This window comes from Zalophus californianus, chromosome 17, assembly GCF_009762305.2.
Source record: "Zalophus californianus isolate mZalCal1 chromosome 17, mZalCal1.pri.v2, whole genome shotgun sequence".
NCBI classification, from domain to species: Eukaryota; Metazoa; Chordata; class Mammalia; order Carnivora; family Otariidae; genus Zalophus; species Zalophus californianus.
In genome coordinates, this window is record NC_045611.1 from 43,736,389 (window position 1) to 43,762,519 (window position 26,131).

General features: G+C 60.4%; 3 protein-coding genes across 12 annotated transcripts; 1 reads left to right on the forward strand and 2 right to left on the reverse strand.

The window, feature by feature from the left end:
* Positions 1–392: 392 nt before the first annotated feature.
* Positions 393–20,538, forward strand: KMT2B (lysine methyltransferase 2B). Of its 7 annotated transcripts, none has more exons than XM_027617621.1 (37): positions 523–885; positions 2,119–2,191; positions 2,437–4,496; positions 4,753–4,866; positions 4,960–5,110; positions 5,397–5,676; positions 5,840–5,895; positions 6,143–6,421; positions 6,707–6,801; positions 7,083–7,181; positions 7,308–7,421; positions 7,563–7,709; positions 7,814–7,909; positions 8,346–8,463; positions 8,955–9,068; positions 9,261–9,445; positions 9,530–9,619; positions 9,711–9,815; positions 9,951–10,024; positions 10,610–10,725; positions 10,822–10,913; positions 10,996–11,133; positions 11,957–12,115; positions 12,346–12,466; positions 12,540–12,618; positions 12,719–12,879; positions 13,951–14,178; positions 14,260–15,556; positions 15,643–15,732; positions 15,810–15,919; positions 18,421–18,558; positions 18,657–18,731; positions 18,831–19,008; positions 19,295–19,402; positions 19,518–19,601; positions 19,723–19,852; positions 19,967–20,538. In XM_027617621.1, exons 1-37 carry the CDS (start codon positions 523–525, stop codon positions 20,240–20,242), a joined length of 8,193 nt encoding a protein of 2,730 aa, XP_027473422.1. In that variant the 3' UTR covers positions 20,243–20,538. The 7 variants fall into 7 exon arrangements, 4 of the variants coding, with proteins under 4 accessions (XP_027473423.1, XP_027473422.1, XP_027473424.1 ...); XM_027617623.2 differs by having other exon boundaries at positions 19,723–19,880; positions 19,967–20,108; XM_027617622.2 differs by lacking the exon at positions 4,960–5,110 and having other exon boundaries at positions 393–885; positions 5,397–5,674.
* A 426-nt stretch (positions 20,539–20,964) lies between these two features.
* On the reverse strand, positions 20,965–23,731 carry IGFLR1 (IGF like family receptor 1). Of its 3 annotated transcripts, XM_027617885.1 has the most exons (5): positions 23,675–23,731; positions 22,837–23,065; positions 22,150–22,334; positions 21,410–21,800; positions 20,965–21,326 (listed from the first exon to the last, which is right to left on the reverse strand). In XM_027617885.1, the coding sequence occupies exons 2-5, from the start codon at positions 22,994–22,996 to the stop codon at positions 21,001–21,003; spliced, it is 1,062 nt and encodes a 353-aa protein (XP_027473686.1). In that variant the 5' UTR covers positions 22,997–23,065; positions 23,675–23,731; the 3' UTR covers positions 20,965–21,000. The 3 variants fall into 3 exon arrangements, with proteins under 3 accessions (XP_027473686.1, XP_027473684.1, XP_027473685.1); XM_027617883.2 differs by lacking the exon at positions 23,675–23,731 and having other exon boundaries at positions 22,837–23,554; XM_027617884.1 differs by lacking the exons at positions 22,837–23,065; positions 23,675–23,731 and adding an exon at positions 22,593–22,822.
* Positions 23,732–23,749: 18 nt separating this feature from the next.
* Positions 23,750–26,069, reverse strand: U2AF1L4 (U2 small nuclear RNA auxiliary factor 1 like 4). Of its 2 annotated transcripts, XM_027617920.2 has the most exons (9): positions 25,941–26,069; positions 25,707–25,794; positions 25,254–25,320; positions 25,124–25,173; positions 24,950–25,048; positions 24,639–24,772; positions 24,422–24,517; positions 24,163–24,312; positions 23,776–24,067 (listed from the first exon to the last, which is right to left on the reverse strand). In XM_027617920.2, the coding sequence occupies exons 1-9, from the start codon at positions 26,042–26,044 to the stop codon at positions 23,983–23,985; spliced, it is 873 nt and encodes a 290-aa protein (XP_027473721.1). In that variant the 5' UTR covers positions 26,045–26,069; the 3' UTR covers positions 23,776–23,982. The 2 variants fall into 2 exon arrangements, with proteins under 2 accessions (XP_027473722.1, XP_027473721.1); XM_027617921.1 differs by lacking the exon at positions 24,163–24,312 and having other exon boundaries at positions 23,750–24,067.
* Positions 26,070–26,131: the final 62 nt, after the last annotated feature.

The window sequence follows — 26,131 nt, forward strand, 5'->3', positions numbered from 1 at the left end:
ATTTCCCAGTGTCTCTAGGATTCCCAATGTCTCTAGGATTCCCAGGGTCCAAAGCCCACTGCACCCTGGGAGTGGTAGTTCATGCGTGCCCCGGCCTCGCCAAGAACAATGGGAGGAGTTTGGGGCGAGAACCACACCTCCCGGCGGCCCCGGAGATGGTTTTCTGGGTCCGGCTAGGACCCTATAGTCCCAGCTCTCGCGGCCCCAGCTCCCGGCGGAAGGAGCGAGGCGCCCGGACTACATTTCCCGAAGGTTCCTGCGCGTCACTCCTCTTCGGCCGCAACACGGGGTCTATGCTCTTCTGGCGCGGTCTAAGGGTGACTGCCGACTGGCCTCGGACTCCCGCTCCCGTGGTGCCCCGCGCGTGGCCGGCCCAGCCCCCGGCTCCCGCTAGCCCCGCTGCGGCGCTGGTTGCTGTCGTGAGCCGCAGCCGCCCCGCCCCACCTCTCCCTCCCCTCCCCCCCGGCCCTGCGCACGGGCCGCCCCTCCCCCCGCCTCCCCGGCCCCTCTCACGGTGCCAAGATGGCGGCGGCGGCGGGCGGCGGCAGTTGCCCCGGGCCTGGCTCCGCGCGGGGCCGCTTCCCGGGCCGGCCGCGGGGCTCCGGCGGGGGCGGGGGCCGCGGCGGACGGGGCAGCGGGGCCGAGAGAGTGCGGGTAGCTCTGCGGCGCGGCGGCAGCGCGGCGGGGCCGGGCGGAGCCGAGCCCGGGGAGGACACGGCCCTGCTCCGTTTGCTGGGGCTCCGCCGGGGCCTGCGCCGGCTCCGCCGCCTGTGGGCCGGCCCGCGCATTCAGCGGGGTCGGGGCCGGGGCCGGGGCCGGGGCTGGGGCCTGAGCCGAGGCTGCGTGCCGGAGGAGGAGAGCAGTGACGAGGAATCCGACGATGAGGTGAGGCAGTCGGAGGCGTCCCCAACGCCGGGCGGGGCGGAGGCCGGGGGCTTCCAAGGGTCTGGGTGGCCCTGAGGGGTGGAGTGGAGAAGCGAGGTTCTCAGGGCCCCTGCGGAGGGAAGGGGCCCTGGAAATAGGCCTGGGGGGAGATAGGCTGCGCGGAGCTGTCCGTGAAAAAGGCCTCTGAAAGTATATAGAGAAGCCCAGGCTGCAGCTGGGTACTTGGGCCTGAGGCACGTCCTGCAGAAGTGTCCCAGGCTGATGATTTTGGTAGTTGGCAAAGCTGTTGGGGTAGAGGTTTGAGCGAGAAGGCTATGGGTACTGCATGCCCGACCAGTGGTGGTTGACAGCAGCAGCGTGGCTTTAGTGGACCCAGGCTAGGGCTCTCTGGGCACTTATCTGTAGGCTGCTCCACCTGGCCTCATAATCTCTTGACACATCGCTGGTTTCACTAGTACCCGGATTCCACTTACTTAAAGTGGAGAGATGGTAGCATGATGGAGGGCTTCTTCTTGGGGGCACAGGTTGAAGAAAAATGGAGTAAAGGCTGAGGCTGGGAACTCTAGCAGGTCCGAGTACAGCTCAGGATTTATCCCCAGCCTCTCAGAAAAATCAGGAGAGTGTGGGTTGTATTATTTAGGACAGTTTGTAGTCACCTGAGGGCTCAGAGTAGAGCTTATTACGGTAAACCATTTGAAACACACACACACACACACACACACACACACACACCGTTTGAAACACACACACACACACACACACACACACCGTTTGAAACACACACACACACACGCACGCACACACGCATACCCCGGACTTGAGTGCCCCTATTCCCATCTTCATTCAGGAGGAAACTGCATCCTGAGAATGTGTAAACAGTAGTTCCACCTTTTTCTGAATTGGAGGATGAGGGAGTCTGAGGGTAGTGTCTACTGCCTGGCCTGAGAAGACCCAGTTCTGTTCCCTTCTGGGCCAGCGAACCACTGATGGCTGTGCTGGTGTAGTCTGCTACAGGGGATGGGGGTTCAAAATACCCTGTGCCTCCATCCCTAGGATGAGAGGGAGAGACTCTTTTCTATTCTTCTTAGCTTCCAGTCATAAGTTTTTCTCTAAAGTAGGGGTATGGTAAGGGGGAAACTGGGGGGATATACCTCCATACCTGAGTCTCAGGTGGAACAAGGGCTTTGGCACTGACTGCTGTTTCTCCCCTCCACCCCTGGTCCCCTAAATCAGGAGTTTCAGGGTTTTCATTCAGATGAAGATGTGGCCCCCAGTTCCCTGCGCTCTGCGCTCCGATCCCAGCGAGGTGAGTGACGGGGAAACTCTACCTCTATAGCTTTACAGGAATGTTATTCTTGCTCTTCATGTCAGCTCTTCCCTGTTTAAGTAGAGTCTCCATCAGTTACATAGCGTGTTCTGTGTTCAAAGCTCAAGCTAGCCTGGGCTGCGGGGGATACAGACAAGTAAAACTTAGTCCTTGCCCTCCTGGAGTGCCTTGTTCAGTCTGCAGGGCTAGCTTGACCCATCTCCCCACGCCTATTCTCCTTTTAGGTCGAGCCCCCCGAGGTCGGGGCCGCAAGCATAAGATGACCCCCATTCCGCCTCCTCGCCTAGCAGATGTCGCTCCTACCCCCCCAAAGACTCCTGCCCGGAAACGGGGTGAGGAGGGCACAGAACGGATGGTGCAGGCACTGACTGAACTTCTTCGCCGGGCCCAGGCACCCCCAGCCCCGCGGAGCCGGGCATGTGAGCCCTCCACTCCACGTCGGTCTCGGGGACGGCCCCCAGGACGGCCAGCAGGCCCCTGCAGGAAGAAGCAACAAGCGGTAGTGGTGGCAGAAGCAGCTGTGACAATCCCCAAACCTGAGCCCCCACCTCCTGTGGTTCCTGTAAAACATCGAACTGGCAGCTGGAAGTGCAAGGAGGGGCCTGGCCCAGGACCTGGGACCCCCAAGCGTGGAGGACAGTCTGGGCGAGGAGGCCGTGGAGGTAGAGGCCGAGGCCGAGGCGGGCTCCCTCTTGTGATCAAGTTTGTTTCAAAGGCCAAAAAAGTGAAGATGGGACAGTTGTCCTTGGGACTTGAATCAGGTCAGGGTCAAGATCAACATGAGGAAAGCTGGCAGGGTGCCCCCCAAGGAAGAGTTGGATCTGGACAGGGAGAGGGCCCTTGCTGGAGAAAGGAGCAAAAGCTGGAGGAGGAGGGAGAGAAGGAGACAGAAGAAGAGAAGGACAAGGAAGAGCGAGAAGAGACGGTAGAGAGAGCCGGACCTGCAGAAGGGGTGATGCCAGCAGAGGAAAAGGAAGACGCAAAGCTGCCATCCCCACCCTCCACTCCGCCAGCCCCTGCAGCCCCTGCCGCCCCTCCACCCCCTCCACCTCCTCCACCATCTCCACCTCCTCCACCCCCTCCACCCCTCCCACCCCCCTCCACTTCTCCTTCATCCCCACTTTGCCCTCCACCACCCCCAGTGTCCCCTCTGCCCCCACCATCGCCTCCACCGCCTCCTGCCCCAGAGGAGCAGGAAGAATCCCCTCCTCCAGTGGTCCCAGCTACATGCTCCAGGAAGAGGGGCCGGCCTCCCCTGACTCCCAGCCAGCGGGCAGAGCGAGAAGCTGCTCGGGCAGTGCCGGAGGGTACCTCTCCCCCCACTCCAACCCCCAGCACCATCACAGGAGGCCCTCTGGAAGACAGCCCCACTGTGGCCCCCAAAAGTACCACCTTCCTGAAGAATATCCGGCAGTTTATTATGCCTGTGGTGAGTGCCCGCTCCTCCCGAGTCATCAAGACACCCCGGCGATTTATGGATGAAGACCCCCCCAAACCCCTAAAGGTAGAAGTCTCACCTACTCTGCGGCCTCCTGTTGCCACCTCCCCACTCGCCCCCCCAGAACCAGCACCAGCTCCCTCTCCACCGCGTGCCCCAACTCCCCCATCTACCCCAGTCCCACTCCCTGAGAAGAGACGGTCCATTCTGAGGGAACCCACATTTCGCTGGACCTCGCTGACCCGGGAACTGCCCCCTCCTCCTCCTGCCCCCCCACCGGCCCCGCCCCCACCTCCTGCCCCTGTCACTCCATCCCGGAGGCCCCTGCTCCTTCGGGCACCCCAGTTTACCCCAAGCGAAGCCCACCTGAAGATCTACGAATCGGTGCTTACTACTCCTCTTGGGGCCCCTGAAGCCCCTGAGCCAGAGCCTCCTCCCGCCGATGACTCTCCAGCTGAGCCTGAGCCACGGGCAGCGGGCCGCACCAACCACCTCAGCCTGCCTCGATTTGCCCCCGTGGTCGCCACTCCTGTCAAGGCCGAGGTGCCCCTTCCTGGGGCTCCAGCTCTGAGCAACGGGCAGCAGTGTCAGGCTCAGCTGCAGCAGCCCCTACAGGCCTTGCCAACCCAGCTGCTGCCCCAGGCGTTAGCACAGCCGCCGCAGGTACAGCCGCACTTGCACCTGCAGCCGCCATCGCCCCTGGACAAGGCCCGTACCGCGGCCTCGGGCTCCTTACCGCTGTCTGGTGTGGAGGAGAAAATGTTCAGCCTTCTCAAGAGAGCCAAGGTGCAGCTGTTCAAGATCGATCAGCAGCAGCAGCAGCAGAAGGTGGCGTCTTTGATGCCGGTGAGCATGGCGCTTGGGCTAGGTTTCTGCACCCAGCCGTCCGGCCCCAATTCTCTCCATTCTCTCAATTTTCATTCGCCCCCTGTCTCCTCAGACTCCCTCCAGTATTTCAAGGAACCCTTAGAGCCCGTCCTTCCGTTTCTCAGCTGCCTGTGTCCCTGCCCTGGTCCTGGCCCTGGCCCTCCCCCCATGCTAGTCCCCCCGGCCCTATCTTTTCTCACTCTTCAGCCTCTGACCCTGTTTATTCCCCTACCAGCCAAGCCCTGGAGGGCCGATGGAGGAAGTCGTGGGGACTGTCAAGCAGATCTCGGATAGAGGTTCTGTCAGGCCTGAAGATGAATCGATGGAAACTAAGAGAGAGAGACCGTCGGTATGGAGTGGGAGCAGGGCCCTCTGAAGAAGGCTGGTTGCAGGAGCGCAGGGGGCAACTTCCCACACGTATTCCTGGTTTCTCCTCCCCTAGGGCCCCGAGTCCCCTGTGCAAGGCCCCCGTATCAAACATGTCTGTCGTCATGCTGCTGTGGCCCTAGGTCAGGCCCGGGCCATGGTGCCCGAAGACGTCCCCCGCCTCAGTGCTCTCCCTCTCCGGGATCGGCAGGACCTCGCCACGGAGGGTAGGGGCGGGTGTGTTGTGGGAAGATTTGACAGCTGTGTCAAGTTCGGGGGCGAGCACATGCACCAAGAGCCGAGGAGAGAGGGAGCTGAGTTGGATGCTTGGGGCAGGTGGCAGGTGGGTTGGGGTGCTAGGTCCTAGAGCAGATTTGGGGGCACCTGGGGCCTGAACACCGTGGGAAAGGGAGGGCCAGAAGGCCAATTGAATGAGATCTAGGGGAGAACAGGGAACTGAGGTAAAAGGCCTAATGGCCTTGTGGCTCCATCCTTTTCTCTCCATTGCACTAGATACATCATCGGCGTCTGAGACTGAGAGTGTCCCATCACGGTCTCGGCGGGGAAAGGTGGAGTCAGCAGGGCCTGGGGGAGACTCAGAGCCTGCAGGGTCTGGAGGGACCCTGGCCCATACACCCCGGCGCTCGCTGCCCTCCCATCATGGCAAGAAGATGCGGATGGCACGGTGTGGACACTGTCGGGGCTGCCTGCGTGTGCAGGACTGTGGGTCCTGTGTCAACTGCCTGGACAAGCCCAAGTTTGGGGGCCCCAACACCAAGAAGCAGTGCTGTGTGTGAGTAGCCAGGGCGCAGCCTCTTGTTGCCACCCATGGTTGTCAAGTCACCCAGGCCTCCTGCCCCGCCAGAGCAGTGGGATTGGCATCCTTGTGGAGAGCTTCCTCTCTTCCCCCAGACCACCAGTCCCCTACCCTGGTGACGTGCTGCTCCCCTCCCCAGATACCGGAAGTGCGACAAGATAGAGGCTCGGAAGATGGAACGGCTGGCTAAAAAAGGTAACGAGGTTTGAGGAGTCTTTCTTTACACAACCTTATTTAGATCGTGGTGTGGAAGAAACAGTGTTTTCTTTGCTCTCCTTCCCTTATCTTTGCAGTCTGTTACCTTTGTCATCTCTCCATCCTGTGCTTCCGTGTCTCTCCTGTACTCGTTCTCTTTTGCCCCACTTCTTTTTGGCTTTTCTGTATCCCAATGTCCCATGTCTCTGGCTGAGCTCAGATCCTACTAAGTCCCCTGTTCCCACAGGCCGGACGATAGTGAAGACGCTGTTGCCCTGGGATTCCGATGAATCTCCTGAGGCCTCCCCTGGTCCTCCAGGCCCACGCCGGGGGGCGGGAGCTGGGGGGCCCCGGGAGGAGGTGGTGGCCCCCCCAGGGCCCGAGGAGCAGGACTCCCTCCTACTGCAGCGCAAGTCAGCCCGGCGCTGCGTCAAACAGCGACCCTCCTATGATATCTTCGAGGACTCGGATGACTCAGAGCCCGGGGGTCCCCCTGCTCCCCGGCGTCGGACCCCCCGAGAGAATGGTGCGAATTGCTCGTTGTTTCCCCTTTCAGTCCTGTGTCTTGTGTAGAAGGGGGGTGGGGTTTCCAGGCCAGGGGCTGTATTTGTGTGATAGAGAAAGTAGCTGAGTGCAGAGGAAGAGGTAGTTTGGGGTGGACAGGGAAAATGGGTGCGTTCGAGCCAGGCCTAAAAGTCATCCTACTGGTTAGTTAAAGGCGGCCATGGGGATCCAGGTAACGGGGGGTGTGGAGGAAAGGGAATGGGGCAGGGAAGGAGGGGGACCCTCACCACTTCTGTGTGCTGCCTAGAGCTACCGGTGCCAGAACCCGAGGAGCAGAGCCGGCCCCGCAAACCCACCCTGCAGCCTGTGTTGCAGCTCAAGGCCCGAAGGCGCCTGGACAAGGTCAGCACAGCCCCACACCAAGAACCCTGAGCCCTGTGGAAGGCATGGCTCCTGCCCTTCAGGAGCTTCCTAGCAAGTCAGGGTAACGGGCTCACCTGAGTGCCGTGTTGTGTCCACAGCAGAGGACAGGCCCTGAGGGGTAAGGCAGGTCTGTCCTTCTGGAAAGCAAAGTAGGATCTGGGCAAAAGACAGGGTTGGGCAGGCCGGGGAAGAGAACAGTGTGCAGAGAAGTCTGCAGAGGGCGAGGCCGGCCGCCTTCTGACCACCACCATCCTCCCTAGGATGCTTTGGCCCCTGGCCCCTTTGCTTCTTTTCCCAATGGCTGGACTGGAAAACAGAAGTCCCCTGATGGAGTGCACCGGGTCCGTGTGGATTTTAAGGTATGGCATTGAGGGAGAGGGTCTCGAGGACGGTGTTTGAAAGAAACCTGTTGGTTGTAGCTGAGAAACCAGGGCTTTAAAGATGGCTTTGGCTCCTCTCTGATCCCGTGTCCTCTCTTTCCTCAGGAGGATTGTGACCTGGAGAACGTGTGGCTAATGGGTGGCCTCAGCGTGCTCACCTCCGTGCCAGGGGGCCCGCCGATGGTGTGCTTGCTGTGTGCCAGCAAAGGCCTGCATGAGGTTGGATCCCCGCCTTTTTCCACAGCCCCCCAGGTCTCCATTGGCCCTTACTGCCTGATTGCTTGGGCCCTCTCAGCAGGGTCTCATCCCTTGGCCTCTTGGCCTCACACTGTGCCCATTGTTCACCCTCTCCACCCCCAGCTGGTGTTCTGCCAAGTCTGCTGTGACCCTTTCCATCCATTCTGTCTGGAGGAGGCCGAGCGGCCCCTGCCCCAACATCATGACACCTGGTGCTGCCGCCGCTGCAAGTTTTGCCATGTCTGTGGGCGCAAAGGCCGGGGATCCAAGGTTCGGGCACAGGAGCCGTGAGAGTGGGTGGAGGCACGGAGGAGAGGGGTATGCTTGTGCCGATAGGTTTTGCCATTGCTGTTTTTCTCCCAACTTCCCAACAGCACCTCTTGGAGTGTGAGCGCTGCCGCCATGCTTATCACCCAGCCTGCCTGGGTCCCAGCTACCCAACCCGGGCCACACGCAAACGGCGCCACTGGGTGAGAGATGAGGCCCACACCCCTTGCATTGGAGTTCTAATTAAAGCCGCTACCACCCCCAGGCTGGAAGGTTGGAGGTCCTTGTGAGAGTTTATCTGATAAATAGCATTTTCTCTTTCAAAACTTCACATAGATGAGACTTATGTGCAGAATTTGTACAGAGTGGTTGCAAAACGCAGAAGGGTTCATGCATTCTCTGGTCCTGGGCTCAGAATCCGCTGCCCCTTCCTGACCTCCTCTCCTCATCTTCCTCTGTGGGTCTCCCCTACTTTGGTCTTGCCCCCCCCACCTCTCTCCTGCACCTTTTCTCCTCTTACTCGTCCTTCCTCGTTTGTCTCTCGCTTACCATCCACTCCTCTTTGCCCATCTCCTCCCACTGTACCCCCCACTGCTCCAGCCTGCTCCCCCTAACTTCACCCTGCCCCCCCCCCCCCAGATCTGCTCAGCCTGCGTACGCTGTAAGAGCTGTGGGGCAACTCCAGGCAAGAACTGGGACGTCGAGTGGTCCGGAGATTACAGCCTCTGCCCCAGGTGCACCCAGCTCTATGAGAAAGGTGGGGACCTGTCCGGGAACCTGGACCCTGAGGGACACCGGGCAGTGGGCCAGGCTCGTAGACAGGCAAGACAGACACAGTTTTCTAGCGGCTCTCTGTGCCCTCTCGTAGCCCCGGAACCTTTCCTTCTGTCAGGGTAGTCTCCCGCAGAAGGCTCTCTAGTGCCTCAGGGAGAGGGACGCGGTTCCCCTCAGGGCAGCGGGAGCCGGCCTGCACCCCGTTGTGGCAGTGGTCCCTCACCTGCCTCGGGGCACCTCGAGTCTCCACTGGTCACTTTGAAAACCTGGAATTCCCGTTTGTTCAGGCGGCAAGTTCGCAAGGTTCTTTGGGCGGCGCTGGGGCCGTAGGGCTAGAAGAGGGTGTGTTCTCAGCCAGCGTTTCAAGGGTGGTAGGGACCCGAGACGGGGCATAGCGGAGGCAGCCCTCACAGCAGCCAAGGGGCAGGTCGTGGCCCCAGCCCCTGACTTGCTCTTCTCCTCCCTTTTGTGCAGGAAACTTCTGCCCCATCTGCACGCGCTGCTACGAAGACAACGACTACGAGAGCAAGATGATGCAGTGCGCGCAGTGTGACCACTGGGTGCACGCCAAGTGCGAGGGGCTCTCGGGTGAGCAGGCAGAGCGGGCCGGGCTGCCGCCTCTGCCCCGAGGGCGGGAGCACGGGGTGCCTGTCCTGCCCCGAGCACAGGCTCTCCTGGGACAGGTGTCATCAGTGTGCGTCCTTGGCAATTCCTCTGGGCTGCTGAGAGCCCTCACGTCCTCCCGAACCATTCTGTCCTGTCCCACCCCGGCTATTTTAGATGAAGACTATGAAATCCTTTCTGGGCTGCCGGACTCAGTGCTGTACACCTGCGGACCGTGTGCAGGGGCCACGCACCCCCGCTGGCGAGAGGCCCTGAGTGGGGCCCTGCAGGGGGGCCTGCGCCAGGTGCTCCAGGGCCTGCTGAGCTCCAAGGTGGCCAGCCCACTGCTGCTGTGCACTCAGGTCTGGGGCCGGGGGGTTGCTCGGGAGGTAGGATGGGGTGGGGCCAGGCCCAGCACCAGCCCTGCTGACTTTCTCTCTCTACAGTGTGGGCAGGCTGGAAAGCAGCTGCACCCAGGCCCTTGCGATCTGCAAGCCGTGAGTCGGCGCTTCGAGGAAGGCCACTACAAGTCTGTGGTGAGTGGGACACTGAGAGGAATAGGTGGGCTCCAGGAGGAGGGGGTTGTGGGTGGGGTGGGGGCTCTGATCCTGATAAGCCCCCTTACAGCACAGCTTTATGGAGGACATGGTGGGCATCCTGATGAAGCACTCAGAAGAAGGAGAGACCCCAGAGCGCCGGGCTGGAGGCCAGATGAAGGGGCTCCTACTGAAGGTGGGAACTTTGGGGGATGTCTGTGGAGTGGCTTGAGTGGTAGTGGGGAGGAGAGTGTGGGTCCTTCAGATGCTGCCCCTACCAGCTTTTCCTGGGGGAAGCCAGTTCTTCTCATTCTGTTAACCCACTCCCCAGCTGTTGGAGTCTGCGTTCGGCTGGTTCGACGCCCACGACCCCAAGTACTGGCGACGGAGTACCCGGCTGCCAAAGTGAGCAGGGCTGGGTAACACGAGGGGAACCAGGGAATAAGGGCAAAAGCAAGGGCACCTGGGAAATCCAGGGTCTGGATCCTGGGCTGAGAATAGACAAGGAACAGAGTTAGGGTCTGGAGGGTGGTGGAACCAGGATGAGCATCCTCAGGGGTTCTAGGCCAGCAAAGACTCAGATTGTGCAGTTAGCTCACCTCGTTTCTACTTTGTGCAAGGTAGTGTTGGGGAATAGCAGTGAGTAAGCCATGTTTGGGGGCTGGAGGAGGCACATTAGTGCCTGATGATCCAGATGGTCAGGGTGGTTATGAGAACGTCAAGGGAGCTGTGGGAGCCCAGAGAAGGTGCTTAGGGTTAAGGCTTCTCGGAAGAGATGACATCCGAGCCAAGATGTGGAGAAAGAGTATTCCAGGCATGAGGAGCAGCATTTCATGTGTCATAGGTGGCATGAGGGGTCCTGGCTTATTTGGGAGACTGGGAGAAATGCCACATGGAGAGAGGACCAAGTGTGTCATGGCATGTTAAGGCTAAGATTGTGGGTGGCCACCCTTGTTAGACGTGTCAGATGCTGACCCTGCCTGTCCACAGCGGAGTTCTTCCCAATGCCGTGTTGCCCCCATCCTTGGACCATGTCTACGCTCAGTGGAGGCAGCAGGAACCAGAGACCCCAGAATCAGGGCAGCCTCCAGGGGACCCCTCAGCAGGTACTGGGAAGTGGGGACTGGAAGCCAGGGCCCCTGACTTGGTGGGGCAAGCTCTAGGTCCTGATTCTGGGACTTGCCTTCCCACACCTCTTCCAGCTTTTCAGGGCAAGGATCCAGCTGCTTTCTCACACCTGGAGGACCCTCGTCAGTGTGCGCTCTGCCTCAAATATGGGGATGCGGATTCTAAGGTGAGGGCTACCATGTGAAGCTCCAGGCTGTGGGGCCTAGTCCCTGGGGCCTGCCCTCACACCATTTCTCCTCTGCCCCCAGGAGGCAGGACGGCTCCTATACATTGGGCAGAATGAGTGGACACACGTCAACTGTGCCATTTGGTCAGCTGAAGTGTTTGAGGAAAATGATGGCTCCCTCAAAAACGTGCATGCTGCTGTGGCTCGAGGGAGGCAGATGGTGAGAGCCCGGGCCTAGAGAGGTGGGCAGCCCCAGGGTCTCGGGTAGCCCCCCCAACCCTCTGCAGGGGAAACCGCTCTTGTTTCACAACTTCTACCCCACCATATCCTTTCACTGCTGGTCCTGGGTGCCGTTTTTGGTTGTCCCAGGACTCTGGTGCTTCAGGGATAGTGGCTCTCCCTCCCCCATATTTGGGCCCGAAGCCTGGGAGATTAAAAGTTAGAAGAGCTTCTGTTGATTGATCCTGTGCTGGAGGCTTTCTCTACTGTGTGACGTTTAGCTCCTGCTGGGTCCCCGTGAGGTGAGGTATGGCCTGGGTTAGAACCCCCTCCTCGCCAGTGTGGGACGTGGTGCCGTATAACATCTCAGGCTCAGGAAGTGAGACATGAGGTGATACGTACTGGGGGCGTGGGGGGGTGGTGCAAATGTGAAGATTAAATAAAATGATACAGGTTTTATATTAAAATAGCATGAGAGGGGAAGAGCATGCAACTCTTGATCTTGGGGTCACGAGTTCAAGCCCCACGTGTAGAATGTAGTGATTACTTAAATATATTTTTTTAAATGGTGTGAGAAAGATGGTAGATGTTGCTTGGTGTTAGATGTTATTTTTCTTCCTATTGCTTCAGAAAATCTGAAGTAGTTTTGATGTGCACCTGGCCCTGGATGCAGCTAGGGAAGAGGGTATGTTTGATGAGTGCCTTTGCTTTGCGAGGCTCTGGGCTAGACGGGCCCAAGCAGAGTCTCAAGGACAGTGATGCTGAGCATCAGACGCTGGTCTCGGTCACTGGCTTCTCCCCTCAGCAGCCCCTTCCTCCCGCAGCGCTGTGAACTCTGCCTGAAGCCTGGAGCCACAGTGGGCTGCTGCCTTTCCTCCTGCCTCAGCAACTTCCACTTCATGTGTGCCCGGGCCAGCTACTGCATCTTCCAGGATGACAAGAAAGTTTTTTGCCAGAAACACACAGACCTGCTGGATGGCAAGGTGAGCCAGAACCACGGGGGAGACAGCTCCCTGCTGCTTTCTCTTCCCTTTACACTCGTAGACCCCTGCACCCCCCCCAGCCCTGTCCCCAGCTGCCTCTTAGTGTCTTCCTTGTTTTCCTGAGTCCTTGAGCCAAGCCCCCAGCTGTCCAGTCCCTGCCTCAGAGCCTTCCCTCACATCCCCCTTGCCCCTCACCAATCTAGCAACCCCATTTGCCACCCACCTTCCAGGAGATTGTGACCCCTGATGGTTTTGATGTTCTCCGCCGAGTCTATGTGGACTTCGAGGGCATCAACTTTAAGCGAAAGTTCTTGACGGGGCTCGAACCTGATGCCATCAATGTGCTCATTGGTAAGCCTCTTGCTCTCTACCCTGGTCTTCCTGACCCTGTCTGGCCCACCCTCCTGATCTCTTTGCATCATAGGCTCCATCCGAATTGACTCCTTGGGTACCCTGTCTGATCTCTCGGACTGCGAGGGACGGCTCTTCCCCATTGGCTACCAGTGAGCAGCCCAGGGGGCCTGGGTGGGGTGGAAGGACTCCGGGACAGGAGCCCAACGCCCGAGTTGTCTTGACCCTCTTACCCGCACGCCCACCTGACAGGTGCTCCCGTCTGTACTGGAGCACAGTGGATGCTCGGCGGCGCTGCTGGTATCGGTGTCGTATTCTGGAGTATCGGCCGTGGGGTCCGAGGGAAGAGCCAGTTCACCTGGAGGCAGCAGAGGAGAATCAGACCATTGTGCACAGCCCCGCCCCTTCCTCAGGTACGTGCCTTGGAACTCCCTCATTTCCTTCCCTGAATGTTGCCCTCCCCAAGTGGTTACCCACCAACCCCATTCCCCTCTTCTCTAAAGAAACCCTAGGATGTTTGCTATTCTTCCCTTCGTCATAACGGCAATAACTGATCGCTTAACAGCTTTGCATTACGTGCCGGGGACTGTGCTCAGCGTTTCACAGGAAGTGAGGGGAGAGCCACCTGCTTAGGGAGTGGGGAGCAGCTTCTAGACAGTGTTTATAGCCACCTGACTTGGGACGTGTGCTCCCGAGATGCTCCCCACAGCCCTCTAAGGAAGGCATGCGCTCTACTGTACTGCAGCTCCGAAAGGGCACTTGCTCTGCACATAGTCCTGGCATCGGGGTGCGAGCCAAATCAGTTCCCTTATAGCCATGCCAGTGCTGAGGGATGTCGCTGAGAGCCGGATGGCACACAGCAAAGATTGGGCTTGGAGACTGGTAAAAGGAGAGCTTGTGGGCCAAATAGGAGGAGGAAGATTTTCGGAGTGTGTTTGCAGGGAAGGGGTTTGTGCCAGGTTGGAGCATGACATGAAATAGAGAGGGGAGGAGAGGGTGCAGCTATCCTGGCTGGTAGCAGGAGAGTGTTGGGAGGAGGCGGCAGAGATTTGTTCTCGCAGATTGGGTGGAGTCAGGTAATGGGGAGCTCCAAGCGCCAGGATGTGGCAGATGTGTTTGATGTGGCAGGGATGCGCGGCACAGGTGAGAAAGTGGTAGGACTGGCCCTGCTGGAGAGAGGGCAGTGCCCCTCGCGGCATGCGGGGCCTGAGTCAGAACAGTAGGCAGCCGGGAACAGGGGAGGTGGCAGAGATGCGCGAGGAGGGGTTACAAAGGGCCCCTGATCCAGTTGTGTGTGGAGGCTTTGAAGAAGCCACAGAGGGGTGTGGGACCTGGGCGATGACTGGGAACCGGTGCACGTTGTGACCAGACCATTGGGCAGGGGTGGGAAAGGCTCGGTTGGCTCAAAAGAAGGGAGGGTGTGTAGGGAGAGGCTTTGACAAAGAGCCCCTGCCATTCCTGATGCCGTTCTCCTGCCTCCTCAGAGCCCCCAGATCATGTGGACCCCCTTCCAGATGCAGATGCCCTTATCCCTGGAGCTCCTGAGCACCACTCACCTGTTCAGAACCTGGACCCCCCACTTCGGCCGGATCCAAGCAGTGCCCCTCCTCTGGCTCCCCGCTCCTTCTCGGGGGCTCGAATCAAAGTGCCCAACTACTCACCATCCCGGAGGCCCTTGGGGGGTGTCTCCTTTGGACCCCTGCCCTCCCCTGGTGAGTACCTGGGAGTGTCGGGGAGAGGGGTGGGTGGGTGAGGCAGGAGCTCATGGCTGACACTGACCCTTCCCCCCACAGGAAGTCCATCTTCTCTGACCCACCACATCCCCACGGTGGGAGACCTGGACTTCCCAGCTCCCCCCAGACGTTCCCGTCGTCCCAGCCCCCTGGCCCCAAGGCTGCCGGCATCACGGCGGGCCTCTCCCCCTCTCAGAACCTCCCCACAGCTCAGGGTGCCCCCTCCTACCTCAGTCGTTAGAGCCCTCACGCCTACCTCAGGGGAGCTGGCTCCCCCTGGCCCAGCCCCATCTCCTCCACCACCCCCTGAAGACCTGGGCCCAGACTTTGAGGACATGGAGGTGGTGTCAGGACTGAGTGCTGCTGACCTGGACTTTGCGGCCAGCCTGCTGGGGACTGAGCCCTTCCAGGAAGAGATTGTGGCTGCGGGGGCAGTGGGGAGCGGCCACGGGGGCCCAGGGGACAGCTCAGAGGAAGAGGCCAGCCCTACCCCCCGCTATGTCCACTTCCCTGTGACTGTGGTGTCTGGCCCTGCCCTGGCCCCTGGTGCCCTTCCTGGAGCCCCCCGCATCGAACAGCTGGATGGAGTGGATGACGGCACGGACAGTGAGGCAGAGGCCGTCCAGCAGCCTCGGGGCCAGGGGACTCCTCCTTCGGGGCCAGGAGTGGGCCGGGCCGGGGTCATCGGGGCTGCAGGGGACAGAACCCGACCTCCTGAGGACTTGCCATCAGAAATTGTGGATTTTGTGTTGAAGAACCTGGGGGGGCCTGGGGAGGGAGGTGCTGGGCCCAGAGAGGAGCCCCTCCCCCCAGCACCTCCCCTGGCCAATGGCAGCCAGCCTCCCCAGGGCCTGCCCCCTAGCCCAGCTGACCCCACTCGGACGTTTGCCTGGCTCCCTGGGGCCCCAGGGGTCCGGGTATTGAGCCTGGGCCCTGCCCCTGAGCCTCCCAAACCTGCCACATCCAAAATCATCCTTGTCAACAAGCTGGGGCAAGTGTTTGTGAAGATGGCTGGGGAGGGTGAGCCCGTCTCACCCCCGGTGAAGCAGCCACCTCTGCCCCCTCCCATCCCCCCCACAGCCCCTGCTTCCTGGACTCTGCCCCCGGGACCTCTGCTGGGTGTGTTGCCAGTGGTAGGGGTGGTCCGCCCCGCCCCACCACCACCCCCTCCTCCACTGACACTGGTGTTGAGCAGTGGGCCCCCCAGCCCGCCTCATCAGGCCATCCGCGTCAAGAGGGTGTCCACCTTCTCTGGCCGTTCCCCACCAGCGCCTCCCCCAAACAAGACCCCCCGGCTGGAGGAAGACAGAGAGTCTTTGGAGGATGCTCCCCAGGGTCCAGGGCTTAGTGGCAGCGGGTGAGTGAATGTGCTGAGTCTGTGGAGGAGGGTGAGAGAGGTGGGCAGGAGAAGGCAGCTCAGCCTTCTTGGGGTTCCTCCCCCAGGTTTAGCCGAGTGAGGATGAAAACGCCCACAGTGCGTGGAGTTCTCGACTTGGATGAGCCTGGGGAACCCACTGGGGAGGAAAGTCCGAGGTGAGTAGCCAGCGCCCTTTCCCTGGAGGCTCTGGGACCTCCATCCCTTCCTCTTTCTGACAGGTCTCTCCTCACAGGCTCCTCCAGGACCGGTCCCCTCTGCTGCCACTCCCAGAAGGTGGTCCTCCCAGGGCCCCCGATGGTCCCCCTGACCTGCTGCTTGAGTCCCAGTGGCACCATTACTCAGGTAGGGACCAGCCTCTTGCTCTCCCTGCCTCCTTCCTTATGCTTGCCTCAGCTGGGTGATGGTCAGATGTGGAGTCAGTCCACTTCAAAAGATAGACCTTGTGCACCAGTCTGGCTCTGAGCCTGAGACTAGGTATTCGGAGTTAGATGCCCCCGGAGCTCCTGGCCCATGGCAGAAAAAGGCAGAGAGATGAAGTTTCAGCTCCACATGAGAGGCCCTTCAAAAGTGCCCAAGAGCCAGGGGGTCGGCTTCAGAGCCTGATCTGCCAGGGTCGGAGGGTTAGGTCCCTGGTGTGGGGGCTGTCAGAATTAGAGACGGGATTTAGAGCCGTGCAGCCAGACGAGCACCTGGGGGTCAGCCAGCGAGGATGGAGCTCATCTAGGATCCAGAGGGGCAGGAAGAGTAGGAAGGAGAATTAAGAGGACCCCAGGCATGTGGGGTCTAGGGTTGGTGTACTGGCTGGGAAGGATGTTGTGTCAGGGTCTAGAATTGAAGACAGTGGTTGATGAGGAAGCTAAAACAAGACCCAGGCATCTTGCCGGCAAGCTTGGCTAAGGGTCTGAGAGGAGAGGGTGGGCGGCAGCCCAGAGAGGTTTGTATGAGGGCTGAGTGGCAAAGCCACGGAGGAGGGTGAAGGGGGCTTGTGGATGGAAGCAGACGTGGGAGGAGGCGTGGTGGTTGGATGTGAATAGGGGGCCGCTGAGGTGGAGGAAAGGGGAGGTCAGTGCACGTGCAGAGCCATCCGGACCCAGGATAGGGGTACGTGGAGTGGATTGGGCTGACAGCCTTGGTGAAGCCGGGAGGGCAGTGAGTGCTCTGTTGGTTACAGAGGGCCATGGGAGAGGGGGTAGGCTACAGCCAAGCAAGCTGGTAACTGAGCAGCCTGAGGCTCGGAATTTCTCCTGGCCCCAGGCCTGCCCGGATGTGTGGATTGTCTCATTACGTAGCGCTGAGTTACTGAGCGTGGAAGCGGAGCGAGGTACACAAGAGACCGCTTAACTGAAAGACTGCGTATGGGGGTCAGAGGTGGCGTGAGGATATGGCAGTGACCATGACGGACAGGTCCCCACCCTTAGGGACCACGCCACATTTTGGTAGAGGAAACAGACACGTACGTTAGCAAGTGTACTGCAGCTGAGAACGAGCGCCGTGAGAAAGAAGGCAATGAGAGCGCCCGGGTGAGGCCCCTGTAGTCAGCCTGTCGGGTTCAGGGAACAGAATGGAGGTGAGGATGGGGTAAGGGCAAAGAGGAGGTGGAGGAAGTTGTCAGAGGTGAACCCAGAGGCACTGAGGCCTGGAGATGATTTGGGTCATACAGCAAATCAGGTTTGGAGTCTTGCCTCAGGCTGGGAGGGCACACGGTCAGGTTGGCCCAGAGGAGTGGTGTGGGGAGCCAGTGTGGCCACGTGGGTCCTGCCTCTCCTCTAAAGCACGCTCCACTCGAACTGAGGTTCTCCCCACCCTCCCCCTCCAGACATGACGGTCAGCCCTCAGTCCGCACCCACCGTGCTTGAGCGAGCCGCTACATCTGAGCTGATCCCCCCTCCCACCTCCTTGTAGCACTTCCTTCGATGGCTTCCAACACCCGCCCCTCCCCCCCCACCCCAATCCTGCCTCCTCATTGCCCCAGCCTGTCACTTAGGCATGTCCCAGGGCCCCAGCCTTGACTTCTCTGTCTGTACTTACTCTTGGGTGTTCTCATCTACTTCATGGCTCTAAATCCCATCTCTTATTCTGACAGCCGGTGGATTGGTAGCCAGGCTCCTAGATCCTGCTGCCTGCTCCCCGTCTCCACCGGCAGGTTGCAAGGGCAGGTTTTCTAAGAGGAATTTCGGACTCAGCATATCCGAAACTGAGTTCTCTGCCTTCGCCCCAAACTTGTTCCTCCCTCTCCCTCACCATCTGTCTCATCATCGGCAGTTTTACCATTCCAGTTGTTCAGGCCCCAAACCTCAGAGTTGTCCTTGACCCTCCACTGGCTCTCACATCCCCGTCTCCTACAGCAGCAAGTCCTGTCTGTTCCGTCTTGAAAATCTTTAGCCCCTGAGAAGTCCCTTAAATTGCTCATAACGTACATATACTCGACTCTGTGGGTAGGAGCCTATATAATAAGTTTGCATATAAAAAAATGCATGTGCAAAATATACTTCTGGTACTTCTAATTTTCTGTGAGAGAAGAATGAGGGGTAGATGGGCATTTTTGGTAAAATGGGTTGGAGTGAGCCAGAGTGTCAGAGCGTGTCCTGCAGAGCCAGGGCATTCCAAGCCTCTGTGGACATGCTCATCTCTCCAGGAACTCTCACAGAAAAGGGACCGCGGGCTCTTTAGAGAAAAATGATGTCCATCCTGTAGGGCTCACGGGGCAATGAGAGCAGGAAGAGAGCCCTCAGACCAAGTATCTGTGCTTGTGCAGGGAGAGGAAGGGAGGGGGTGAGGAACCTGGGACCCTGGGGTCCAGGAGGGGTGATCCTCACCTGCTCTGACCTGCTGCTTGGGACCAGGTGAGGCTTCAAGCTCCGAGGAAGAGCCTCCGTCCCCAGAGGACAAAGAGAACCAGGCCCCCAAACGGGCTGGCCCGCATCTGCGCTTTGAGATCAGCAGTGAGGATGGGTTCAGCGTGGAGGCCGAGAGCTTGGAGGGTGAGTCGGGAGTGGTGGTGACGGAGGGAAGGTGTCCGGTCGAGCCTCCCCCCCGCCCCACCCCGGTCCTGACCGCTCCGGCCCTGCTCTCTCCTCAGGGGCGTGGAGAACTCTGATTGAGAAGGTGCAAGAGGCCCGAGGGCACGCCCGGCTCCGGCATCTCTCCTTCAGTGGCAAGTGGAGGGGCTGCCGGCGGGCGGAGAGCTGGGAGGCCTCGGAGAGGATGAGAGGGGCCTCCGACGCGACGTGTGTGTCCTCACCTCTGTCCCCAGGAATGAGCGGGGCGAGGCTCCTGGGCATCCACCACGATGCTGTCATCTTCCTGGCAGAGCAGCTGCCCGGGGCCCAGCGCTGCCAGCACTACAAGTTCCGCTACCACCAGCAGGGAGAGGGCCAGGAGGAGCCGCCCCTGAATCCCCACGGGGCGGCCCGCGCCGAGGTCTATCTCCGGTGAGGCGCCTGGGCAGCCCGGGGGCAGTTCTCGGGCGTGGCGGTTAGGTCTTTAGAGCTTGGGAACCGAGGCTTGGGAGAAGATGCCAGGCTGCCCCAGAAGTACCCCTGGAGTTCCCGGCACAAGAGGGAGCCCCATCCGTTCCCCTTTCACTCCGTCTCCGGGGGTAGCAGTATTTCTCCTTTGCTAGCAGCCCGCCCGGGCCAGAGGGTAGGTAGGTGGCGTCTCTTGGAAGGAATGACTGTTACCCTCTCTCCTTCCTTCCTCCTTCCCTCCCTGCTGCAGGAAGTGCACCTTTGACATGTTCAACTTCCTGGCCTCCCAGCACCGGGTGCTCCCCGAGGGAGCCACCTGTGACGAGGAAGAGGATGAGGTGCAGCTCAGGTCAACCAGGTATGGAGGGCAGGCCGGGGTGCTGGGGCTGTTCTGGAAGGGTCCTCAAGAGGGTGACCAGGGGCAAGAGAGGTCATTCCTGGGTACCGGCCTGTGACACTGCTGACCCCACCAGACGTGCCACCAGCCTGGAGCTGCCCATGGCCATGCGCTTTCGCCACCTCAAGAAGACATCCAAAGAGGCTGTGGGTGTCTACAGGTTAGTGGGGTCGGGGGGGGGAGGATGCCCCTTGGGTGGATGGACAGGTGCCCCAGTGCGGGGCTGCCTTGGTTCTGTCCCCCTGCCCCCTGAGCTCCCCCTGGCCCATCCTCCCCTGCAGATCTGCCATCCACGGGCGGGGCCTGTTCTGTAAGCGAAACATCGATGCCGGCGAGATGGTCATCGAGTATTCCGGCATCGTCATTCGCTCCGTGCTCACCGACAAGCGGGAGAAGTTCTACGATGGGAAGGTGGGCTCCACGGGGCCATGGGGATGAGGTGGGCGAAGCGGCGGGGGGAGGAGGCGGGGGGGGGCTGGGCCGTGGGAATGGAGCACCTGACCGGCCCCGTCGTGGTCCCCGTAGGGTATCGGGTGCTACATGTTCCGTATGGATGACTTTGACGTGGTGGACGCCACGATGCACGGCAACGCCGCGCGCTTCATCAACCACTCGTGTGAGCCCAACTGCTTCTCTCGGGTCATCCACGTGGAGGGTCAGAAGCACATCGTCATCTTCGCCCTGCGCCGCATCCTGCGAGGCGAGGAGCTCACCTATGACTACAAGTTCCCCATCGAGGATGCCAGCAACAAGCTGCCCTGCAACTGCGGCGCCAAGCGCTGCCGTCGCTTCCTGAACTAAGGCCGCGGCTGCCCGACCCCGCCGCCGTCGTGCCCCGAGTCTGGGGGCTCCCGAGTCCCTCCCAGAGCATCTCACCCCCACCCTCCTGTTGAGGGTGGTTGTGGGCCTACAGGTGGCAGAGGCCCTGCCTCCACCCCTCCAGCCCACCCAGCAATCGCCCCCTTCTTGCCCTGGGGGCCCAGGATGTAGATACTGTACAAAGGTTTCTAAATCCCTTCTTTTCTATGCACTTTTTTATTTAAGAGGGTGGGTTCCCAGGTGGGAACCCCCCATAATAAAGTCTGTCAATGTTTGGAGAGGTGGTCTTCCGGTTTGTATGGTGCTGGGGGCAGGTAGGAGCTCCCGTTTCTCCACACCGGTCCCGAGCCGAGGGAAGCCTGGCAGCCTGAGCAGGGGGCGGGAGGCCATCACTCAGAATTACAGGTAAATCGTGGGGGTCTCTTACAACGTCAGAGCAACATGTGCTCTCCGGATTCCCACTTAGAACCCGGCGGGGTCCCTGCGGATGAGAGCCCTTCCAGGGGTAGCAGGGCCCTTTCCCGGAGAGGACCTTGGTTGCCCAGAGGCACCCGAGGCCAGCTCTCAGTGGCGCCTCAGGCCGTATCTGGTCTCGTGTACGTGCTGGAAGGAGAGGATTCCTGTTGGGTCTCGGCCCAATGAGGACTGTATTTCAAAAGCATGCCTTAATGAGGCCCGGAGACGGCAGGCGCTTATTTCACGGGAAACTTTATTGAGAACGAGGCTGGGCAAGGCCCGGATCAGCCAAGTTTGGACAGCACCTGCAGCGCGTCTGCCCGCCCTAGCTGGGCCAGGTGTGTGCCGAGCTGGCCCAGAGAAGCAGAGGGCTCCCTCGCCACCACCATCTCAACCAAGGCCCGCAGCGGCGAGCACCTGGGCCGCAGTGAGTAGGCGAAGGTGGACCAGGCGGCAGGCAGCCCGTACCTCGCTGCCAGGTGTCTCGTGGTGCCACAGGCCGTCCCCCCACCCGGCCCAGGCTCGGGATCCAGCAGCACCACGAGCTCCTCCAGCACCTCCAGCTCCTCCAGCAGGCGAGACAGGGGCTGCGAGGCCAGCTTCGGCAGTTCTGGGAGAGCCGTGGAGGGGTGATGGAGAGGAAGGGCAATCTCCCAGGCCACCCTCTCCCTCCCTGGCCTGTCCCCGACTAACCTCTGCCCACGAGTGGAACCAGAGCCGCCTCCTTCGGTGGGGCCCCTGCCTCGGATGCCTCCTGGGAGCCTGAAGAGGACGAGTGTGCGGGGAAGAGGGTATGGATGTTGGTGTTGCCACAAACCACGCCAGGACATGGGTGGAGGACAACTTTCGCCCGGCGGTGGCACCGCTGGGCGAGCAGGAGGATCACTGCTGAGGTCACCAGCAGACCCAGCACCATGAGAACCAGCACGACCGGCAGGGCAAAATTCGGCAAGGCCTGCTGAGCGACCTTGCGCTCCAATGTCCACGAAAGACTGGAGATCGCCGATGGGCCGGGCTCCTGGGAGCTAAGGACCACTGGTCTCCCAGACTTCAGGGGGCAGGGCTCCTTCGGAGGGACCGACCTCTGCAAATAGGTTGGAAGAAAGCGGGAGGTATGCCCCACTCCCGGCCCCTCAGCCTGAACCTCCATCCTTCTATCCCTCCGTGGGACCAAATCCCCGCCTGATCCAGCTATCCCCCCACGCTCCCCCGCGCCCCTCCCACACACTTTAACCCCCGCCCCCCTCCCACACACTTTAACCCAGGTGGGTCCCCAGATCCTATTATGCCCCCACCCCATCCTCTTCAGTGGGGCTACACCCCCCATCCCTTGATCCAGACCCCGCCCATCCAACCCAAACCACGCCCTCCACCCCCGCTCCGCCTCCCGCAAGCGGCACCCCAGCCCAGGCCCTCCGGAGCCCGACCAGCACCTCTCTGCAGCGCCGCTGTGTTCCGCTCCGGCTCCCCGCGGGAGCAGGGGCCGTGGCTCCGCCGCCACAGGGGCTACATAGCTCCGCATTGTCGGGGTTGCACTGCCCAATAGGACACTCTTTGAAGGGGCGGGACACGTGATCGCCAGAGTCATTGAGCCCGCAGTTTTCCGAAAACTCGTAGTCTGGTGGGAAACAGGGTCTCACGTGTGGCCGCCCAGCCCCTCCTCTCCGGCACTAGTGACACCCTTTCCCCTTTGTCCTATCCCAGCAGGCCCCACCCCTTGGACTCCACTAACCCAACCTATCACCGACGTGCCCACCCTCCCCGCACGAGCCCTGCCAGTCTCGAGACCCTCTCCTCACAGGCCCCGCCCCCCCACTACCCCCACCCAGCTCGGGCACCAAGCCCCGCCCACTCCTGATTTAGCCACACACCTCACCCTTTGAACACTGCCGCGACCCCGCCCAACAGGCAATACCCCTTTGCCGTGGCCCTATCGTAACCGGTACTATCCCTTCCATCACAGGCTGAGCCCCACATCGTCTCATCTGCGTTAAGGCCCGCCGCCCCCTCCCCGAAGCAAGCCTCACAGACAATAACCCACAGACTTCCTCCCTTCCCTGGCTCCTTATCACCCCCTGGCTCCGCCCGAACATACGCATACCCCCGTCCGGGCTCCTCACCCGGGCAGGGGGGCGGCCCAAAGCGCTGCAGGCAGCTGCCGCAGCACCGGTTATCAGGGTTCCAGTACTCGAGGCGCCCGCAGTGCTGGGAGGCCCCCCGAGGCGCCGCCGGGGCCAGGAGCAGCGCGGCAGTCAGGAGGAGGCATCGGGGCCCCCCCATCCGAGCGGGGTCTGCAGCCTCGAGGGGGGCCGTGACCGCAGGACTTCCGACCGCAGCGCTTCTGTCACACTTTCCAGGAAACCCGGGCAGAAGAAGGAAGCAGTGATGTGGGGGCATGGGATCCCCAGACCCCTTTGGAAGACGGGAGTCTACCCCTAGCCCCTAGTCCAGCTCCTGGCCCATTATGAGAAGGGCCAGCAAGGCCTCAAGATGGCTAGAATGAGGAGTCGGGAACCACAATGATCGGACTCATATCCCACCTCTGCCATCTTCCTTACGTCTTTTCTCAACCCTAAAATGGGATGACAGTACCTGTCTCAAAGGTCTATTGTGAAGAATTAACATCATTGCTTGAAGTAAAGCACTTAGAATAGCACCTGGCATATGGTAAGCTTAAGGAGTAGGTTATTTCCAACTCCCACGGCAGGGCAGCTGACATGGAGGACCCAGCCCTCACCCTCTGGAGACTCCCACTCAATTCCCAGTAACCCTACCTTAGCTCCCTAAACCCAATCTCCTCCCGGCTGGGAATCCTCCAACCTGCCACAACCAGGCGCCTCCCCCTTGAGAAGCCGGAGACAGCCGTGCTGAGGTTCCCGGCACAGAGGCGTCCCCACCCCAACCAGTCCCACTGAGGGGTTTCTAGAGCTCTGGGCCCTGAGCCTGCTGCTCTCCCACCTGTTGTTGGGACGTTCTTCAGCAGAAGTTGTGGCCAGAGCCCAGCCCGCTTCCCCTTTTCGTCAGGTGTGGGGGTGGAAGGAAACTCCTGCCCACAGCTAGGCTCAAGCTAACAGGTTCTAAACCCTCAATACAGAACTTTATTAGGGGAGGGGTGGTGAGAGAAGGTCCCTGTGTTGAACAGATTTACATCATGGAGCCCCGGAGCCTAGGGAAGATGGCACTGGGGGGTTAAGGGAGCTTTCAGGAGGGGTCCTGGCCAGGAACATTTATGCCTGTCAAGGGTGGAGATCAAGGGAGCCAGGGTCTCAGAAGCGGCCATGCCGGTGGTCCGGGGAACGTCGTCGGTTTCTTTCTCGGGGACGGTGGCCGGTATGGGACCTCGGGGGCGACCTGGGGACAGGAGTAGAGAGATGAGGGTTAGAGCTGGAAGGAGTACGGCACCATTCCCCGGGTCTGCCTCTCTGCTCTGGGATGGGGCAGGTAACCAGAGTTCCTGCGTGGTATCAGGACAGGTTCTCAGGGACTGATCTCCGGACTGGAGATCCAGACTGGTCTTGGGTTTGGGGCTTTGGAGTCCCAGCTGGTTTGGGGGTTGAGACTCAGGCGCTGGTCTTTGGACGGTGCTCAGAGCTAGTCTTTGGATACAAAAGAGAGACGCTGTTATTGGGGCACAGGATCAGGTCCACCTTGGAGTATAAGGGCCCTTAGGGTATGAGGTATCTTGACAGGCTGGTCCTGAGGTACCTGCGCCTGGGTCCCCGCCCATACAGCTGACGTCGGAGGTTCCGGGAGATGGGCCGCAGGTGCATGAAGTTGCAGAAGCCCCCGCGGGTACATTCCCTGGGTAGAGGATGGATGGATGGATGGATGGATGGATGGACGAGGCTGTTGGCAATGACAGCACCCCAACACACAGGAGTCTGGGACTCCAGGTGCCCATCCCACCCCCATACTACCATACCCCATCTCATACTGCCGGCAGCATGACTCCCGGAAGTCGGTGACAGGAGAGAGCTCAGCATGCACGGCCTGCCCGTTGAACCAGCGGTTATTGAGTTCAGCCACTGCCCGCTCTGCATCCTCTTCCCGCCGAAACTGAGGGCAAAGTCGATCAGGGTCAGCAATCACACTCGGAAGTCTTTAGGGGATTAGTCAGCAGCTCTGGGGCCGGGATGGATTTAGTGATGGACCTCAAGCTGTGAGGCTTCATTGGTGGCCATCAGGCACTGAAATGCCTCCACCTCTAGGCTCTCATGTGGGGACAGGAGGCACCTTGACATAGACATTGCCCACGAGGTGGTCCCCCAGGTTGTCGCACACATTCATCTCTTCAATCTCCCCGTACTTCTCCTGCAGCTCCGTGAACACCTCCTGCGGAAGACCGGGAGGAACTCAGCTGAGCTCCTCTTCCACAGGAAACTCAGCCCATCCCTTGCCAACCCTCACCTCGAAGAAGTTATCATAGTGTTCTTGCACCTCCACGTCGCTCACGTGACCTGGGGAGGGGCAGGGTGAAATCAGCGGGTGGTCTGTTGGGGGCTGTCCGCCCTGCCCCCAAGACCGGTCCCTCACTCACAGTGCGATCCGTCTGCGGTTTGGGCGGTGTTCTGTGGATTCCGGTACAGGTTGAGAAGCACTATGGTCTGAACAGAATTTAAAGGGGGCGGGGCCTGAGCGCATGCAAAGGGGTGAGGTGAGGCATGAAGGCTGGGGGTGACACTTGGCAACAGAGAAGAAGCCTAAGCATCTTTGAGTGCATCAAGCGATGCTTGCCCCTAAGGAAACCAGAAGAGACACCTAGCACTCGGGGACAGCCCAGCGGTGTAATTCGTACGTACGGGGGTAGTGGCCAAGTTCCTGGGAGAAAGGCCTGAAGGAAAGGGGAGGAACCTGCAGAGGCTCGACACGAAAAAAGCCGGTGGTGGGGTGGGGCTTAGAAATCCGGAAAAGGCGGGACCTCGTGGTGATGGCCAACAGAAGGGGAATGGCCGGAAGGCGTTAACCCTCAAGGCTCCGTGCCGGGTCTCACCTGGCTGAAAGTCGGTTTGTTGTGAAGCCGGGAGCACCGGTCCCCGTGCCGGCAGGCCCCGATCTTAAAGTAAAAAGAGCAGTTAACCCTGGAAGAGGTGCAAAGACAGAGGTGAACCGAGGGCCGGGAAGGCCGGACACCCCAGAAACACCGCCCAACGCCTCCCAGCCACCAGGGAACCAAATGTCCCGGTCCCGGCCCCCGCAAGGGGCCACTCCCTGCGCCCGTTCTCACTTGTCCTTTTCAGTCCCGAATATCGAAGCTAAATATTCAGCCATTTTTACCCGAACCCTCCAACTCTCTCTGCTCTTTACGTCATTTCCGTTGCTTAAGAGCATTGGGAAGTGTAGTTCGTCGCTGCCTCCCGACACAGCACGCGCTCAGAAACTGCCTACTGCGCTTGCGGGTTAGAGGCCTGCGCCCTC

Excerpts from the sequence above, each read along its gene's own strand:
- KMT2B (XM_027617621.1), top strand. The coding sequence starts at position 523 with ATGGCGGCGGCGGCGGGCGGCGGCAGTTGCCCCGGGCCTGGCTCCGCG. Across the intron at positions 7,422-7,562 it reads CCAGCAAAGGCCTGCATGAG|CTGGTGTTCTGCCAAGTCTG; the intron begins GTTGGATCCCCG and ends CTCCACCCCCAG. Across the intron at positions 15,733-15,809 it reads ACTGGGGAGGAAAGTCCGAG|GCTCCTCCAGGACCGGTCCC; the intron begins GTGAGTAGCCAG and ends CTCTCCTCACAG.
- IGFLR1 (XM_027617883.2), bottom strand. The coding sequence starts at position 23,113 with ATGCCCCCACATCACTGCTTCCTTCTTCTGCCCGGGTTTCCTGGAAAG. Across the intron at positions 22,335-22,836 it reads TGGGCCGCCCCCCTGCCCGG|ACTACGAGTTTTCGGAAAAC; the intron begins GTGAGGAGCCCG and ends GTTTCCCACCAG. Across the intron at positions 21,801-22,149 it reads CACAGCGGCGCTGCAGAGAG|AGGTCGGTCCCTCCGAAGGA; the intron begins GTGCTGGTCGGG and ends ACCTATTTGCAG.
- U2AF1L4 (XM_027617920.2), bottom strand. The coding sequence starts at position 26,044 with ATGCTCTTAAGCAACGGAAATGACGTAAAGAGCAGAGAGAGTTGGAGG. Across the intron at positions 24,518-24,638 it reads TGCCGGCAGTATGAGATGGG|GGAATGTACCCGCGGGGGCT; the intron begins GTATGGTAGTAT and ends TCCTCTACCCAG. Across the intron at positions 24,313-24,421 it reads GGGCGGGGACCCAGGCGCAG|ACTAGCTCTGAGCACCGTCC; the intron begins GTACCTCAGGAC and ends TTGTATCCAAAG.